This window comes from Carex rostrata, chromosome 25 (assembly GCF_964058835.1).
Source record: "Carex rostrata chromosome 25, lpCarRost1.2, whole genome shotgun sequence".
Classification (NCBI taxonomy): domain Eukaryota; kingdom Viridiplantae; phylum Streptophyta; class Magnoliopsida; order Poales; family Cyperaceae; genus Carex; species Carex rostrata.
The window spans coordinates 3961232-3977163 of NC_135942.1; the positions used below are offsets into that span (position 1 = coordinate 3961232).

Sequence of the window (15932 nt, forward strand, 5' to 3'; positions counted from 1 at the left end):
ACAAATTATTTTTTGAGTTATTGGATTTGGTCGATTACTAAATAATTTCTTAGTTTTTTTTGTACTTATTTTTATCAGAGTTCTAAATAACTAGCCATAGTTGTATTATAGTATTTTTTGACCTTAAAAGTTATAGTGCTATCAGTTGTTTTCAGCACTATAGTTAGTTATTGTAACTATAGTTGTTATTTTAGTTTTTTTGTAATAACGTGATAATTGTTATTTAAAACTTTGTGTTTTTTAATATCATTTTTTTTAATCAAGTTTTCGTATTTGTTATTCCGATCTTTTTTTTTTTAATAAAGTTTTCATAATTGAAAGATCTGGCTCAGAAAAAAAAAATTAGAATCACTCGTTCTTTTGAAAGAAATAAATTGCAATTGAGATTTGGTTTGGAACATATTGAACGGTTGAGATTTTCCAAAAGGTCACGCAAAATATGAGATATCTCAGAGGATGCGAATTCAAGAAAAATGAGATGTGTTGTCGTTTTAAGTACCTGTCGAGGCGCCACCTGAGACTGCTGCTCTTGTAATGTTCCATCACAAAAAGAAGAAATAAATAAAATTGCCTAACAAGTTTGACCAGACCTATCGATATGTCGATTTTATATCCTTCAAAAAATAAAAATTACAAACATGCCTCTGATTCTGATATTTTTTTTATTTTTCAGAACTGTCAGAAATTGAGTAATAATTGAGTGGTAAAATTAATGAGTAATTGAGTAGTAAAATTGTTCATCAATCAATTGTTTTAATGATTGATATCAATCTTATAATAAAAATTCTAACTAAATGATAGAATAAAACAAAAACACTGTATTAGTTCAATTAGAAGATGAGGAGCATCTTTCTTTTTGATGGGAGTATATTAATGCTGCAACAATTGTACCCAATTATATTATATAATCCTTGTGTAATAAAAGAAATATAAACTTTTTCATGTTATTGATATGGTTCATGCATGCTGAACCATCTAAGTTATGTGGGAGCTTCTAAATCATGCATGCAACTTTCTGTGTAAAGTGATGTTTTAATAAATGAATATCTACGAACTTAACTAGCACCAAATATTACTTGGAACTTTTACAACAAAAGAATCCACCTTCCAATTTTTTCAGCAGAATGTGTTACTTGGTACTCCTGCCTCAAATATTACGTACTTTAAAATGACAAAACTAAAAGCAAGCAGTTTTTTTCATGCATGACTCTTGGTCTGGCACGAGAACATGGACTTTTATTAATTCGTGCATTGAAAACTAATTGATGTGTTCTTAATAAGAAAAAGAAAAGAAAAATAAATGTTTATTACAGTTAGGTTGGCCACAAATCCCTAAAGCAACTATGAAAGTAGACAAAAAATATGCAGCTTGAGATGCTGGGAATTTTATACTATACCGAGGTATTTGTCTGTTGTTATTGTTGATCCAAAACTCAATTCTTTTCCCTAATTCCCATCATAATTCCAAGTTTATCCTATAAACCTAATTCCTTCTTCAACTTCGCGAGAGCAGCTTCCACTTCATCAATGGACTCCTCAACACTCGGCTGCCTCTGCACATCCTCCTCTTGTCGCCTTTCCCTTTGTGACCCTGTTGAATACCGAGGTATTTGTCTGTTGTTATTGTTGATCCAAAACTCAATTCTTTTCCCTAATTCCCATCATAATTCCAAGTTTATCCTATAAACCTAATTCCTTCTTCAACTTCGCGAGAGCAGCTTCCACTTCATCAATGGACTCCTCAACACTTGGCTGCCTCTGCACATCCTCCTCTTGTCGCCTTTCCCTTTGTGACCCTGTTGAATCATCCTTGAGATTTGCTTCTTTTATATTCAGCTCTTTCTCTAAGAACTCCACGAACTCCTCTCCTATTTCCTGAATGTTTGCCAAAACTTTATCAGACTATTCTGATAATGCTGGGAGTAAATTACAGAAAAAAACATTTTAGGTATTGCTTAATTGGAAAGTAGGTAGTGATAAAAACCTAGAGCTAAGAATTGCCATTTTGTATGAAAACCTGTGCAGTTTTCTTTTTATATTATGAACAAACCCAAACGTATTCTCCTGATTCAAGTAATACGTACTCTTATATGCTCTTATTCCCAAGTTTTGTACAACATCAGACTTTGATTCCCAAGGTCAGAGAAAATTAATATTACTACATAAGTATCTACAGTTTAACTTAATATGTAACTCACTTGTTTCTTATTTGTATATTAACAAATAGAATCATTAAATTGTATAAACAAAAGCAAGCACAAAAGTGAAAGTGGCATGCAAAACAGAGATTGGGCCAAGCTTGGCAACTGTAAGGGGAGCTGGCATAAAGGAATGGTCAGCTCTTTAATATTCAATTTTTCACCAAAAACAGCACTAGACCTAAAATCATCAACTTCTAGCATTTAAAACAATCACTAGGAATCCTCATAGATCAGAGTTTAGGCACAAATCCATCTAGATTTGTAAAGTAAGCAGAGAAGGGAAACCCTCCGACAAGTAGAGGTGCTGGGTAGTATAGGGTCCAGAACAACCGTACGTGGTAATTCCTTCCAATTAACTTCCCAAAATAGTTAAGTTCCATTTAACCAAATAGTTAGTAAGGAATCAGTCTATACAGGACCACATACATTTATGTCCTAGATTGAATTTTCAATTAGGTATCAGTCCATACAGGACCACCTGGATGGTGAGTCGAGAAAAGAATAGTCAACTTGCCATGTAATCTCAAGGACCTGGTCAAAATAATGAAGGATTGGATTGGGGACTGTGCCATTTGTTTTCAAGCAATCAATGTGTGAAAGCAAAGCATTTGGTTATGAGCCCAGAGTGATTGCTGTAAGTATAATTATTAAGTTATTGCTAGGTTAATTAAATACGGGTCATCTGCAGATAAAGATATATTAAAGTTCTTTGTGATTGATAATTGTGTTAATCAGCAATGGAAATACTACACAGCACAAACGTTACCAAACCCTACATGCGCATATGTCTGACCCAAACATGCACAAAAACCTGGTAACATGTCAGGTTAAACTCACGCCTTGGACAAGTTCTCAAACCTATTTCACGGGTCAGTTACTATTCCTGGAGAGACTAAATCCTACATTTACAAAATTGACAGATGCTATTGTATCCAATAAATGCAGCTCTTACCATCCATATTAATGGGAAGTTCGCATTTAGTGCAGCAATATCTTCGACAGACAAGTTCCCACAATCCCATTTAAGTGTTTCAGACCATCTTATAGTAATTTCAACAAGTAAAATATAGGGGCGGCAATTATTGCCCAACCCAGCTCATTTACTTTATTTAAATTTTCTGGTGTATTTAAGAGTGGGGATAGTCTGCCTAGGAGCTGTATAGACCTAGAGGCAAAAAATATTTTCTTCCACTAGGAATCGAACCTAGGAAGAGTGGGATGGGAGGCAAGACCCTTACCAAACATACATTTTGTATTAATATAAAGTAATAAATAAACTTGAACTCTATCTTCAGTCTAATCGGGTCAGGATGACTTGTGACCCGGCGAGTCAGAAAAAAGGTAGGTCATCTATGACCTGAAGGTGGCGCGGGTTGGGCAGAATCCTGACCTTCGTAAAGTAATAGTAAAATATTATTGACCCAATCTGACCCGAACTTTTGCCTCTCCCATATAGAAGATCCAATAATCTATCTATCATACTTTCATTTGAGGTGAAGAAAGGTTTGGACTCCATGAACCAAATATCAAAACATATGCTGATAAAAGTTAGCTTATCGCATCATTTGCTTGAGCAAAACATACATAGATGATCTGAAGTAACCTTTTTGTTATTAAAGTTGGTACGTGTGAGTTCATCTATTAGATTTTTTTTTTTATTCGTTAATGGGAAATCCTTTGGTATTTAATGGAGAGACCCCCAAATCCAGACAAACATTTATTGTTCTTTTTAGGAAATACTTTCTATCTCACTGGATCTTTAAGGAGGTCAAGATGAAGGTCAAAAAGCATACAAATTTGAGTTGCTTAAAACTTTGGAATCTCATCAGGTAATTTAGTACCAATCAACAAGATGCTTTCAATATAGATATTTGAACCTATATGCTATAGTCAGGTAATAAGCTGCAAACACTGTCCGAACGCTACTAATCATGTCTTTGTGAACAATACACTTAAAACTAAATTTAGTTTATCCGTGATTTTCTAATTAGTTATGTTGGTTTCACCCATCAAAATGTTCAACAGAGGAGAACTATCAGTCATTGCTGTAACAGTTTATTGAATACAGGCCACACGATTATCGCTAAGCAGTTATTCGCGTATCGTAGTACTCAATGCACAAAGGCACCATTAAAAGAGGTACTTAAAGAACTTACTGCTAGTTCTTCCCACAAGCTTTTGGGTTTCTCTTCTCTATTCAAATCTGCTTCCCAGTTCCGAAATTCTTCTTGCAAATCTTTTAAGAAATCAACTGCAATCCACATTTGCTCGAGTCAGAATACTAATAAAAAAAGTTGATCCAAGAATATCCTACAAAGGTAATTGACCAGAACACGAATCAATGAACCAACACCTACCAATAGAAATACGAATGCCACTAACAAATTCACCTGCAGTGTTTAAGGACCTGAATCAATTTAGAAAGCAAAAGAGATTTGGTCTGTATCAGTACCAAATCAATACTGCACATACGACTGTGAACATTTCTTGACTGGTTAACAGCAATTAAGTCACTTACATAGCACCAGACAGGAAATGGAAATGCATTTGACATAACTCGATTTGACTAATTCACAGACCATTTTACCAGAAAAAAGGAAAGAAAAAAAAAACAGAAAAGAGCAGGCACATACCAAATCCATAGAACTGTTCTTCTTGTGCAGTTGATTTTTTATCATAAGGTGTGGAATAGTTTGCACGAGTGGAAGTAGCGTTGTTGAATCGAGATTCAGAGTTGATCAAGGTATTGTATGCATGCTTGATGCGCATGAATCTCTCTTGAGCATTTGGCTTTAAGATGAGAATTAAAGAGAGAATCGAATATCAAATGTGAAAAGAAGAGAAAGATAGAAAGAAGCATAGGACCAAGAGCTCACCTCCTTATTGACGTCGGGATGGAACTGGAGAGCAAGCCTGCGGTAGGCGCGTTTGATGTTGCGCGGCGTAGCGGAGGGAGGCACCCCCAGCACCCCATACGGCGACTCCCGCCACGAGGCCCTCACGGCTACCGCACGTGACCGCCTCTTGGGGCCGCAACCGCTGCCGCAACGGAAGCGATAGGTTTTACTTGGGATGGTGAAGGAGAGGGAGAAGGCGAGAGATATTGGATTGGGATTGCGATAGCGATGGAAGGAGAGGAGAGGCCGGGGAGAGCAGCAGAAAAACAGAATACCATTCATGGTCATGCGGTCGTGGCAAATGGCATGCCTAATTCAATTGGTTTGCTACAGTCAGTCTCCCGATTTCAACCCAAACACAAATCCAATTCATCCACTCAAAACCATAAACATGGTTATAATTATTCAATCAACAATTAATTATTATCAAATTGAAAATTATTAAATCAACAATTAGTTATGTCATCTACAGTGGGAAAAATGACAAGGGAGAGCTGGCTTCATCGTGGAACGGTACGGTTACAGTACTATATGCATACCAATTAGTTACGTGTTGTGACTCGTAATTATCTTTTAAAACTTTGACACGACATATCACGTCACGTGAAAGATCTAATTATGATACAACACATAGTCACATGTAATTAGAACCATTAAATAATTATTAAATGATGAATCTTGAGTAAATTAACTTAAATTATGATTAAATGGTCACGCAAGTCATGCAACACACATTTGTTCACAACACGTTTAAGCGCGACATGACTATTCGCATACCATAACCACCCCTTGATATTTTAATCATAACATGACACGACATGTAAACGATTAACTTAGATCACGGCAGCGTATTAGTCGTGTCACATTTTTTCCACTGACACCTGCGATAATAGCTAGGCAAATTGATATTTGGGAAAGGATGCCGTCACGGACAAGTATGGATGGATGCATTTTGACAATGTTTTGTTTCATGCGTGATATAGTAAACACTAAATTCATCATATCCCAAGGAAACTAAGATTCTTCGTCCGCTACCAACGTCTCCATATATATGACAAATGATAATGTTAAAAAATGTTATATGTCACAGAAAAGAAAAAACTCTCAGCTCAATCTCAGTTCCTCTAAGGAGCAGACGGGCCCGGTCCTGGTCCCAACAACAGAGGTGGAGCACCTTTCTTCTTGCCTGCAGACTCAGAAACATTGCTCCCATCCTCCTTTGGAGCTGAACCTGCACGCAACGCCGGCTCAAAGAACTTCCCGGCAACATCAGGAGGTTGCTTAAAGGTGTCCTCTCCCGGCAGCACCACCAAACCCTTTTCTCTCAGACTCGATGGCTCATTATAGCACTCCTTCCATAGAGAGTCAACCAGTTGCCTCTCCTCACGAGCCGCTTCAAGTTGGTCCTGTGACATCTTGCTGATGCCGTCAATACGGCTCTGCAGGACAGATTTTAGTTTCTCTTCATCAGCTAAGGTGCTTGATTTCTTGTCTTTGGCTAGCTCAAGCAAACCACCCAAAGCCGCCTCGCGCACGTCAGGGTCGGTGCTTGAGGCGAGGTGCACCATTTGGCGTGGGATCCCCAACTCAGTCACAATGCTACAGTCCGCAGAGTTCTCATGTAAAAGATAGTTGATCAAATTTAGTGCCTTCCTGTCAAACAGAAATGGAAGTTTAACATTAGCATGACCTCTTCTTGCATTTATAGTGACCAAACATCTAAATTTCTCAAATTTTATTAGCAGAAATATTTTCTCAAACATTTTCTGAAATATTTGTGACTACCACCAAAATGCTAGGCCAGTATGATTACGATGATACACTTCTAAGAAATTTCCCACCTCTCTAATGAGCAAAAAATGATGGTTGTCTTTTGCAACCAACCAAAAAAAAAAAATTCTCGCTTTTGGTTCACAATGCAGGAATGAAAAGATGGTGGTTCTTTTTTGCAAATATGAACAAAGTTTCTAGGTATGATTTGCCAATATTACATAAATAAAATATTCAAACTAAAGTTCACTAAGAAAATACGTTATTTCTTTGGACTAATTGGCAATGCATGACATTGTCCTGTCCTCAATCAAGCACAATAAACAAAATTTCCTATACTAAAGAAACAAGCACAGTGATATGTTGGTTTTACCTCTGGAACCTGACATCATCTGAGCTGAGTGCATCTTTTAATGCAGCATAGCCATTTCCAAGGCGAAAAGCAGCTACTCCCGGTTGGTTATGTCGAATTAGTGCTGATACAAGGAAAATGAATTGTACCATTGTCACACGATAAAACTATCAAAAATTTCATAGATTACATAATTTCTAAGCATATGTAGGTTCAGGTTAACAGGAAACATCACACCTTGCTAGTACGTAGCCAGCCTGGAAATAGGTAGGTAGAATAACAACCAAAAAATGGAGGAAACCAGATGCTTGTACTAAAAAGTTAGCCAAGAAAATAATAATAACATAATTTTACCACCTAGGCAAGTGGGTAAACGTCATCTATGCGTAGTTGAAACATATTAAGATTCTGGTAAGAGATAACTGCACCTTTATGGTCATTAAAAATTATGTACTAGTATTTGCCCCTACAATGCAAATACAGTACATAATCTATATGGTTATGCTCTAAGTCCCATAAAAGAATACGAGAGACATTAAGAAGAGTACTCACAAGATATTGCACCAAGTGCTTTTGTGCGTGCCGTGATACTAGAGTCAGACGCAAAATTCATGAGGAGAGCTTCGAGTCCATTGGCCTCCATAACAAGCTGCTGGCTCTTGGGGTTGTTTTGCACAATGGTGGCAACGACATCTGCGGCCTTGGCTCGGATGTTGACATGGGAGTTTTTCAGGTAACCGAGAAGAGGGACCAGCCCGCCAATCGTGTGTAGATCTGTGAATTAACTTCGTTAGACAGCCAAACTGTCAATATTGATCATGTAAATGATTAATTGAATCAATCAATTGGATGAATGTAGGTGTAGTTACCGTTAGCCATATCAATGGACTCGACATGGTCCTGGAGCTCATCGAGCATGTCTTCAATGTTGTCGGGAGTAATGCCTTGAGCCTGTAAGACGTCTTCAGGGGTGGTCATGACAAGGGTGATCTCCTTCATGCGCTTGATCACATCCACCGTCTGCGATTGCATTGCCTCCACAAACCATTTCCGGTCTTCCTCACTGTATTTTCATTTCATAAGTTATGGTTCAACCAGTAGCAGTATATGCATAAGAGTACCACATTACAAAAAAGATAAATAAATATATAAAGGAGAGAGAAAGAGACCTGAGCTGGCGAGTAGGCCTGGTGCCCTCGGAGTTGGCCAGGCTCCACTTGAGCAAGCCGTCCCAATCCAACCCATCCTTTGCCATGCTTTCTTGCTTGCTATTAGCAACAATCGGATTCAAGATTCAGCTCAGCTATCTGTTACAACAAATTTCTTTATCTTATACTAGTCCTACCGATGGACCTGCTAATGAACAAAAGCCCTGTTCATGACCGGTTCAGATCAAAATTGAATGGAACAAGCCCTGTTCATGATCGGCCCAAAACAAAGTTCTTCAAGCCCATGTTCAGCCCATTCAGTGTTGTTCAAAACTGAGCCCTGTTCGGAACAAGCCCAGTTCAGTTGAACTGGGCTGAACCATGGACAACCAATCGGGCCCAACCTTGGACAACTTATGAACCAAATCATAAACACATCATCAACTAATATAAAAATACCAAATCATAAACACAATCGGGTCCAGTTCAAATTTTTCTAACATACAGCATACAACATAATATATAATGGAAATTAGGCAGATCTGATTTTGTCAACAAATCCGAATATTGTTTAAAATGGAAATTAGACTGATCTAACATACATCATAATATATAATAAGAGTTTAAAATTAGACAGATCTAACATACAGCATAATAGAAAATTTCTACGAAGTACATGAATTTTTTCCAACAAATCCGAACTCCAATTCTGTCAACAACAAGAGTTTAAAATCCAATTACAATTTCAAACAAAATATAATTTGCAAATTGTTTCACAATAATTAAAATTCAATCTCAAACATTAGACAAATTATCCTAGATAAACAAATCTGAGTTCATCTCTTTCAACAAATCCAAGTATCCAATCTCAATGCTGACTAATGTAAGTACATACGCTGAAAAATTACATTAGTCAGCATTGAGAAAATTTGAGTTCGTCACTTGTAAGCACCTGTAGGTCAGTCATTAATCACTTGTTTAGGGGACTCAGTGAATTGAAGATTGAGAAGGACGGAAACAGAACTGGTACAGGACAGGGTTGGCAATATGCTGTTGTTACACAGAGTAGTACTTACACTATCCTTACACTATCCTTTTGTACTTACACAGAGTAGTTCATCATAATTTGCAGTTGAACCGGCTATGTAATTGCAACTCTAAATTTGGACTTTGTAAAACAGTAAGGCTTTGTACAACAGTAAGGAGGTTGGACTTGGATGAATATCTTGCGCTACAATAAAAGAAGAAGAAGTATGCACGTTCAAAAGAATCTGACTTTTTATTTGATTTGTCCAACTCAAACCATTTGAAATTTTATTCATTCCAATTAAAGTCAATTCGTTAAAAAAAATGAATTCATCTAAATAGTTGACACGAGACAAAGTCAATAAATTATCAGAATCTATGGCGGTCTCTCAAGCGTTTAGTCAAAGAATTAAAAACAGATATTAAATTTTGTTCAAACACTTTAGACAAATTTTATTTAAAGTCCTTGTGATTTATGTCAACCATTTAAAACTTAATAAATTTAAACAGATTTAAATTGTTTGCAAGAATTTTAACACTGGTTGAACAGTTGACAGAGGCATTCAAAGCTCTAATTTGAACAAAATTTCCACCCTTTAAACAAAATTAAAGAAGAATAATAAGAATATAGCGAATGGAATTGGACTTTTTTTTATCTATGACTCTATGAACACCACATGCCTCTGAGTCTCACACCATTGTGTGTAGATCATGCATAACAAAAGAGAGAGACGATCTTGACACGAAAATTCAAGTTGGTACCCAACAATGGTACACCACAACCTGAACAACCCAACAATTAATGGTACCCATCTGATCTGATACGGCTTTGATATGACGGAGAAGAAAATTACCTGGAGAGAGGAGATAGGCAACGGAACAGCGGAGGAGGAGGGAGGCTGAGCAGAGAGGCGACGGCGGAGAGGCAACGCGACTAGGTTAGAGGCGATATCGCTAGGCTGAGTAGAGAGGCGACGGCGACGGCGACTAGGTTAGTGGGCTAGTGGCGAAGGGAGAAAGAGAGAGAGATCGGACTCCATTAGAGGCGGTATCGCTAGGGTCTGTGACTAGGGCTGCTAATGGGTCAATATTCGGCCCAAACCGTAACCGGTTCATGAATTTGAACCAAATAACCAGATTCTGTCCAAACTGAATGGATATATGAAATGGCCGGGCCCTGTCCAAACCAATCTCAGCCCGGGCTCTGTCCGTTTCAATTAAAGTGCAGGTTCTGTCCATTTATGCCCGGACAATCTTAGTTTAATTAGTTGTGCGTGTACTTTATGTCCGATTGGATAAAACGCTTCAATTGTCCGCTAAATTTGAGTTCAAAATATTAAGTATATAACAATATTAAATATATACACTTTTAATCTGGCCAGAGCTTAATCTTCTACGAATTTCCTAGTTGAAATTGATTCCTTTAATCCAAGTCAATAGCCAAATAGTGGGGAACATCAAAACAAAATTTTTGTGAAGAACAACATAGAAAAAATCATATAATTTTTTTTAACACTCATATAAATTATAAATTTTCATATTGAACTAACCAATAAATTTTCATATTAAACTTAAAATTTACACACAAAAATATGTTAAATATTAGCTCTCATTTTATACTGACGTTTATCAGTACTGTATGCAAGTAGAAACCTGTTTATGACATAAACCTGATTAATAATAAAAGGAAGAAAAACGAGAACAAGAAACACAAAGTCTCTAGCTGTGTTCCTTTTACCTCCACCTGAAATTACCAAATGAAAATATAACTGTAAGATCATCCAATAATATTATTTTGCTTATTTATTTATTTTTTATTTTGCTTCCAACTCCACCTAAATAGTAATTCGCACAAAACAAAGCAAGATTCTCCATTTATTTTAGCCATTTTTAAAGACCAATAGGGACTAATAGAAGTTAATAGTGGATTCTCTGTTGTACACATGCCCCCAATTTTTTTTTTAATATGGAAGAAATAATTCAACCTGACTACAAATTACAGAGAGTTTCAGTCCGAATCTGCATTATCTAAAGTCAAACCACATCACCAACATCTCAATGACTAAAACATTATACCCAAACTAACCCTCCTTACTTTTTTTTTCACATGAAGAAACCAAATAAAAATAGTTGGATATCATGCTTTGAGCAAACGTACCTGTCCACACTGATCTTCACACTTTGATGTATATTTTGTATCCATGTAAACCCTTAAACATCCACCTAAAAATAAATTAGTGACATAGCTAAGGTGAACATCTCACAACCATTTAAATCAAGTCAATTTGGTACATTTTGGTTGAAACCAATAATAGCACTGAATACAAGTGAATAGAGCAATTCATAGTTAAAATTCTGCGATATGTAATGTGGTATATTTATTTATTCTCATTTGAAAAATTAATTTAGCAATTGTCAAAATCAGAAACAGTAATTTATTTATAATAGCAATCATGTCAGGTTATTATGTATCTTAGAATTAATAGCATCCTCAAAAATTCTAATACATGAATATCATAAACAGTAACAGATGTATAAAATCGAGCTGCACACAAAATTATAGAAAAGATCAAGTTCATATAATTTATACTTGAATATAATAAAAAAAAGAGCCAACAAAACCAGTGTGCATCTTCTTTTGAAAATTAAAATCCTTATCTATGTAATGTGCTGTTAGACACATATAACCCAGATGCACGCTCGACGTCCATATGTCACTCGTGAAACACACACGGGAATTCAATCCTTCAAACTCCTGCATTGCTAACTCCTTTCCCGTCTGAAATACTCTCACACAATCATTTCTCAACGTTTGTCGCCCAATGGATCTATATTCTGGTCTCAAAGACCTCATAGCCGGTTCCCAAAATCGACTTTCAATAGCGTTAAATGGGATCTTTGCATCGATGAAAAGCAAAGTCATCAAATTTCGGGTCAATTCGGGATTAAAACTATAACCGGGTCCAAATAAATCACCGTCTTTGCCCAATTTAAACCTCTCCTTTTCTTCTTCATCAATTTCTTTGCATCCAGTTTTGATATGTCGACGCAAGGTATTTGTTCCTTTATTATTACCAGTTTTAAACTTCATGGAACAGTGCCTACACTTGGCCCATTTAACTCCTTCTTCATCGTCTTCTTCAACAAAATGAAACCACACTTGTGATCTTTTTCGCGATATGCTTGTTGATGCGGTCTCGGACTCGGCACCAATACTTGTCTGGAATTGCGACATACCTATACAAGTAATTAAAAAATTAAACACTAGACTAATTAGCTTAAAATAGGTCTGAAATGGTCTAACAAGAAAGAAGAAGGTAAGAAGGGACAGGGACAGAACTGTCATTTGCACAGTATTTTCAAATTTTCAGAAGTCCAACTTTGAAATTGCCTAGAAAATAGTAGAAAAACCCAAATGATGAAAAATTTGACTCTAAACCATTTGTTTTTCTGTGCTTTATTTAACTGTTTAAACATATTTTTAGTTTGGTCTTCAGATCAGTATGTCCGGACTGATATGCCAAAAGGGATTATTTCATGCATTTCTAGCCATACCCTATGTCTAAGGCTCTGACAGCAAACTTAGTTAATTGCATATCAGTCCTTGTGTTTGACAATAGCATTAAAGAAAGATATTTCCACCCTTAGAAGAGCTAATTAATAATGACCACTTGTATCAAGTTTCTATATAATTAACATATACAACTACGCTTAATTATGAACACTTCTTATAGCATAAAGTTTAGGAGCAATCACCTCTTTTCTCAACGAATGTATCAAAACCAATGTTCAGATTAGAACTGATACAGTCCTAAACAGAGCGCTTGAAAAGCCTCTGAAATATCAAGACAAGAGAAACATTAATCACATGTCAATCAATGAACTAACGAATGGCAAAAACACTATAGAGAAAGCTCAATGAGCAAATAAACTAAGTGTTAACATTACATGCTAGTCAATATATGCAAATGCTTACCAAAGTTCGATAAAAGACCAAAAAGGGACTATATCTAAAAGAAAAGGAAACATAAAGCGTGAGAAATCCTACCAGGCTGTGATCGTCAAAATAAACCTCTCCACCTTCGACACGGCTGTAAGAAGCAATTTCACAAGGCTGTAAAACATAGTATTAGTGCAGTCAAAGAAAATCCTACAATTACACAAGGCCGTAAAACATAGTATCAGTAGAGTTCAGTAGCTAGTTTATGAGAGGTCCTCATGGGTTTTTCTAGGTTCAGGGCTTAATTTCGATTTTTTCAGTAGTTCCTCACCGTGTGCTGGTTACTAGTAATTAATTAATACAACGGGCTGTATAGCAGCCTTTGTTTTAAAAAAAAGTAATAATAATAAGGAATTGCAGTTTTAATAAGGAATTGCACCTTTCTTTTTGATTGAACAGAATACAAGCCTAAGTACTAAATTGGAGTTTTGAACTTATGGGGCTAGGAAAGAAGCTAACTTGCAAGAAATTGAAAACATCCAACTAGGTAGAAATCCTTCCTCAGCAACTCCAGTTTATGTCCTGAAATTTTAATGGCAGTACTTGAGAGAAAAGAGAGAAGAAGAGAGACGAGAAGAGAACTTATTGAGAGAAATTGATTGTAACCAACCTAGTAGAAGAAGCAGTGGAAGCGGAAACGAGCGAAGAAGGTGCGTTAGTAACCCAGAAGCGTGACATGCGGCGACGGCACGATAGAGAAAGGCGGCGCCATGGAGTCAGAGAGGCGAATAGAGATAGTCGATAGAATGGTTTGCTAATTGCCAAGCGAAGATTTGTGGCTGCTCAACCGGGCTTCAACTGGGCTCTCAAACGGGTACTCAACCGAGCCGCTCATAATTCATAAATTATATTTTTGTTCGGTTATTGTCCAGGTTCAGTCCGTGACCGGTCCGTACTTCTTATTTTCAATTAAATCTGAACTGGATATTAAGTCCATTTATATTACAGCCCGTCCAGACTTTGTCCAATACTTGTCCAGCCCGATTGTCCATGGACAAAACTGTCCAATTAGCAGCCCTATCTGTGACGCTGCTAATTCGATCTGTTCAAAACCTACTCAAACGGGCTGCTCGAAACTGTCCAAATGGGCCACTAAATGAACATAACCAAACTTTGTTCAGGTCATGTTCAGATTTGATCCAATAATAAAATTTTTATTGAACCTGAACTGAACATTGAGCCCGTTCGTATTATAACTCATTCGAACTTTGTTCAGCAATTGTTCAGCCCAGTTTGTCCATGAATAACCCTGTCCAATTAGCAACCCTACCTACCGATAGAAGGTAATTAATATAAAGGAAATGGAAGGAAAAGGAGAGGAAATCAAAGGGTTTGGACTCTGGAAAGCGCTAGAAGGTGCTTCTGCCTTCTGCTTCGAGCGACGACCCGACTCCAAAGAAAGAGTCGGCAGCCGGCAGGGGCCAGGGAGTACCGCTCTTCCATTTTCGGTTTGGGCTGGGCTGCCTTTTGGGCCTTTTCTACTTCTTTTTTTTTTACTTTTGGACCAGAATGTATCAAATGTCCAAGTTACTGTTCCCGTTTGCAAATAACTAATTTGAACCTTTTTTTTCTTGGGGAATTTGGTTCTATGCCACCTCAAAATGTTGAATTTAGAAAAATGCCACTCCAAAATTTTGGTTTTGTTAAATGCCACCCCAAATCTCATTTATTAAGAAAAATGCCACAGTTAACAAATTATTATACATTTGTAACAAAATATATTGTATTTTGAGTAGTATTTTTGTATATTCCAAAAATACCCTTACCCTTTCCTTTGTAAATACTCGATCGTCCTCCTGTCTTTCTGTTCGTCTCCTCTCTTCTGCACGGACTCAGCTGCTTTGGCGAACACCTTCAGGCCAGGGAAGAGCTTACAGCGGGTGGAGGCGGCTGACTGGAGAGCATACCCCGACCTCATTCAAATCGCCAACTTACTGACGGCCAATCAAATGATGAGCTGCGAGTACATCGCTAGAGAGGAGAATCAAATAGCCGATAAATTAGCAAATCTGGCTCGTGTTAAGAAGATGGATTCAGTTGGATTTACTTTTCCTCTCTTTCCAATCAACATTAGCAGCAACTCCTACTATTAGTTCCAGGAATTAGGAGTAGAGAAGGGGTCTGTTATGAGCTTAGAATGAAACTCCTGATTCTATTGTAATTGGTAATAGGGGGCCTACGGGCATTAAGCAAAAAAAAAAAGAAAAAAAAAGAAGAAGAAAGAACAACACTGGTACGACTCTAGTAAAACTGGTACGAGTGAAGAATGGTAATGGCAAAGAGTCGGATAAACCTTCTGCTAGGCTTGGAGATACTGGTAACCAATTTAGCGCAACTGAGGAGAGGACAGAAGTATGATATACCCCTTATAAACTTCAAAATTACTTATTTCTCCTTCTAAACTTCAAAATTACATAATGTCCTCGAAATTTCATAAAATCACAAATTTATCTATTTTATTGTCTTTTATATTAAAACTCATTTTAAATTTATAAAATACTAAATTTATTCTTTATTAAAAATATTGAAAAAATTATA

General features: G+C 36.8%; 1 protein-coding gene and 1 pseudogene across 4 annotated transcripts; both read right to left on the reverse strand.

The window, feature by feature from the left end:
- Positions 1-1268: 1268 nt before the first annotated feature.
- Positions 1269-5489, reverse strand: LOC144576168 (uncharacterized; annotated as a pseudogene). Its single transcript, XR_013518610.1, has 4 exons — positions 5078-5489; positions 4835-4991; positions 4358-4452; positions 1269-1875 (listed from the first exon to the last, which is right to left on the reverse strand). The product of XR_013518610.1 is annotated as an uncharacterized LOC144576168 (transcript).
- Positions 5490-6059: 570 nt separating this feature from the next.
- LOC144576166 (uncharacterized) lies at positions 6060-14803 on the reverse strand. 3 transcript variants are annotated; one of them, XM_078326453.1, is made up of 6 exons: positions 14665-14803; positions 8390-8561; positions 8090-8283; positions 7773-7994; positions 7242-7344; positions 6060-6751 (listed from the first exon to the last, which is right to left on the reverse strand). In XM_078326453.1, exons 2-6 carry the CDS (start codon positions 8473-8475, stop codon positions 6223-6225), a joined length of 1134 nt encoding a protein of 377 aa, XP_078182579.1. In that variant the 5' UTR covers positions 8476-8561; positions 14665-14803; the 3' UTR covers positions 6060-6222. The 3 variants fall into 3 exon arrangements, with proteins under 3 accessions (XP_078182579.1, XP_078182580.1, XP_078182581.1); XM_078326454.1 differs by lacking the exon at positions 14665-14803 and adding an exon at positions 10249-10384 and having other exon boundaries at positions 8390-8527; XM_078326455.1 differs by lacking the exon at positions 14665-14803 and adding an exon at positions 10249-10267 and having other exon boundaries at positions 8390-8488.
- Between the last annotated feature and the right edge of the window lie 1129 nt (positions 14804-15932).

Excerpts from the sequence above, each read along its gene's own strand:
- LOC144576166 (XM_078326453.1), bottom strand. The coding sequence starts at position 8,475 with ATGGCAAAGGATGGGTTGGATTGGGACGGCTTGCTCAAGTGGAGCCTG. Across the intron at positions 8,284-8,389 it reads AGGCCTACTCGCCAGCTCAG|TGAGGAAGACCGGAAATGGT; the intron begins GTCTCTTTCTCT and ends ATGAAAATACAG. Across the intron at positions 6,752-7,241 it reads GATGATGTCAGGTTCCAGAG|GAAGGCACTAAATTTGATCA; the intron begins GTAAAACCAACA and ends TCTGTTTGACAG.